This window comes from Genypterus blacodes, unplaced genomic scaffold (genome assembly GCF_046128005.1).
Source record: "Genypterus blacodes isolate CSIRO-AG114 ecotype Tasmania unplaced genomic scaffold, CSIRO-AGI_Gbla_v1 ptg000214l_1, whole genome shotgun sequence".
Taxonomy (NCBI): domain Eukaryota; kingdom Metazoa; phylum Chordata; class Actinopteri; order Ophidiiformes; family Ophidiidae; genus Genypterus; species Genypterus blacodes.
In genome coordinates this window covers 2,467,130-2,470,000 of record NW_027467013.1, presented here as the reverse complement: position 1 = coordinate 2,470,000, position 2,871 = coordinate 2,467,130, and the positions used below count along the sequence as shown (strand labels likewise).

General features: G+C 47.4%; 1 protein-coding gene across 1 annotated transcript in view; it reads right to left on the bottom strand.

Annotated features, from left to right (window-relative positions):
• asmt (acetylserotonin O-methyltransferase) overlaps window positions 1–2,151 on the bottom strand; it is an 8,050-nt gene extending 5,899 nt beyond the window's left edge. Inside the window, exons 1-4 of the mRNA XM_076169936.1 lie at window positions 1,943–2,151; window positions 1,395–1,569; window positions 1,183–1,312; window positions 1,012–1,080 (exon numbers count right to left, since the gene is read on the bottom strand). Of these exons, the coding sequence (XP_076026051.1) occupies window positions 1,012–1,080; window positions 1,183–1,312; window positions 1,395–1,569; window positions 1,943–2,014 (446 nt within the window). The 5' untranslated portion in view covers window positions 2,015–2,151. The remainder of the gene's footprint in view (window positions 1–1,011; window positions 1,081–1,182; window positions 1,313–1,394; window positions 1,570–1,942) is intronic.
• Window positions 2,152–2,871: the final 720 nt, after the last annotated feature.

Sequence of the window (2,871 nt, the reverse complement as noted above, 5' to 3'; positions counted from 1 at the left end):
ACATGAGCACATTAGACCCGTTTGGATTTAAAGGAGCTCCTGTTGAATTCCAAACCTAAAACCGCCCCTAAATCTTCTTCTCCAAACCATTTCCACTTCCTGTCGACGCTGTAACTCGCTCGCTCGCTGGGCCAAAGCAGCAGCGGCAGCAGCACACGCGTGTTAAAGAGGAGTGTGAGTCATCCCGCTTTGACTGGTGTTGAATGAGTCGGCTGGCTGTTTCCTCTGGCTCATTTCCCCGCAGCATCCACAGGGGAAATCAGCAGGGACAAACAACCGCTGCTCCCAAACCCCCGGCAGCGTCTGCAGCTGCCGGAATTTTCTTGTAGGATATTTTAATTTTCAACCAATTACAACCCCACCCGCAAATTCATTAGCAGGGAGTGGATTTCATTAGTATGTAAATGCGTGGATTATACGTGGGATATTTTCAATTAGTGCTGATTCATTATCTAATGAGGTGAGCTCACTGAGATCAGCCTCTGCGTTAGGAAAGAGACGGGATGGGAATGAAAGTGAGCTCAGGTTTGATACACACTTTCATACGACACGTTTGTCCTTGTGGGGTTTTTTGAAGGTCATCGCACGGTGCAGGAGGATTGCTAATCACGACGCGACCAAAACAAGAATCCGCCACAAGAAAGCTCTCTGACAGGTGGGACAGCCTGGGTGTGTTTCTTGGGCCCTGGCAGGTTTCTACGGTCCAGAGCCTCAGAATCTATTAGCGAACGGAGTGTGAAGGTGTGTGACCCCTGGAAAGTGCTGACCAGCGGATCAGTCAAGCGATAAAACTGTAGACATTAGCTACAATAAAGACACAGCTGCTCAAGGACAAGGTCTCTCTCTCTCTCCCTCTCTCTGATGCTTCCTCACATCACTGCTCACCCTCCATCTCTACGTCACCCCCTGCCTCTTCCCTGTGTTCTGCAAGGCAATTTTTGGGGCGTAGCGAGAGACAGAAATTGAATGTAAATCACCCAGTGTGTGTGTGTGTGCGTGTGTGTGTCTTACCTGTAGAGAGCTTCAAACAGATCCTTCGAGTTGACTCCAAAAGCTTTTTCATACTGATTCCTCCCCTCTCTACCAAAAGACAAACATATCATTTATTCACATTGCTTGCTTGCTTCACAACTTAAACTCTTCCTCACCTAGCATCAGAGTCGTTAACAAGCTCACACTGACCTGACGGCGTCGGTCAGGTGGTGCCAGCAGAGGTAGATGGTTTTAGAGCTGTACTGGATGGACTGGTGCAGGGAGGAGGGACTGGAGCGGGTCAGGTAGGTGCTGGCCTGCTCTGTGTTACTGTACAACACTACAACAGAAGACGAGAGGTGAGGAAGAGCACAGGCAGGCTGGAAAGACTCGACCGGAGACTATTGTGTGTGTGCTCTGACCCTGTCCGTTCTCCTGGTGCGTGTGCAGCAGCTGCAGGCCCGTGCAGGCAGCCAGCAGCCTCTGCGTCCCGTCCAGACTGGCTCCTATAGCCTGAGATATGTCCTCTGCAGACAGGGGGCGCTCTGCACTCAGCAGCACGTCAAACACACCGAGCTCACAGGACGTGAACAAAGTCTGGAACAGAGCGAGAGAAACAAGAACCAGATCAGAGGAGAAATGGAGAGGAGAACAATGGAGCACAGGGTAACAGTAGCAGTAAAACGCTCCAAATACCTTGAAGTCAACAGATCGTTAAAGCTTCATGCAGTATCTTTATGATGTCAGGTAGTAGATAATAAATAAAAAGCTCATAACTGACATTTGGAGGATAATCAAGTTACAAATAAAACCAAAACTCTAACTGACTTTCACATTAAACCATCAAAGTCTTTGTCCTTGTGACTAACTACAATAAAGAGTAATGTTATTTCATTTAAAACAAGGACAAGTAGAGCTGGGGGTGTAAACAATGAGTGTGTGTATCCTGTGTGTGTCTCAAGTGTGTTACCTTGGAGACGAGAAAGCCTTCCATGTATTCCAGTATCTTCCGGGGGTAGGAGTCTCCATCAGGTGAACTCATGTCTCTGAGGTCTCCGGTGCGTCCTGCTGCTCCTCCAGGCGTCTGCTGTGTCTCAGGTGGACGTCCCTGTGAGTGGACACTTCCCTGGGACTGGCATGTTATACAGCACACAGAGAGAAACTGCCCACCCAGCAGCGCCAGGGGTCTAATCCGATTAAAGCCAGATAACCCAGATTAGAACTCCAGGCTCAGTCTGGACAGTCATTAGACAAAGACATGACTCTTAACCAACACACTGCGGGCCTTGTTCACTGCGACACACACTCACTTTGTGCATTCTCGTACCTACGGTGGAGTATTAGGGCCGCTGATGAAGGAAAAAGAGAGAGATTTACAGAATAAAGTTGTAATATCTGGTAGAATAAAGTCTAAAGTGACAAAATCAAAGGAGGAAACGCGTGAACAGCAGCTCAGCCAGCCTTAAGACAGTTTTCTTTGAATTCTCTTAACTTTTCTACCCTTTATTCTCATACAATTTGGACTTTTTTCCTGAAAGTTAACTCTGGAAAGGTCTCATGGCCCAAATACGCTGTCATTTCTACCCCACATACCCGTGTACAGCTCATTAAAGCAGCAGTTTATGGCCACGACGCACATGTGACAGCTGTGGTTTGGTAAATTGTCAAATATTTTAGGAAAATAAATCTGTTTATTTCCGTCATGCAGAGGTCCAGGTAATGGCTCCCAAAGCTTCTTAAGCATGCAAACTACCCCGGGAGGAATTCATTAAAAACTATCTGGCTGACACGTTTGACACATGAACACACACACACACACACACTCACACACACTCACACACGGTGCTAAGAATAAAAACAGAAGCAGGTACCTGAGCCAAATATGTAGACGATGTTTCT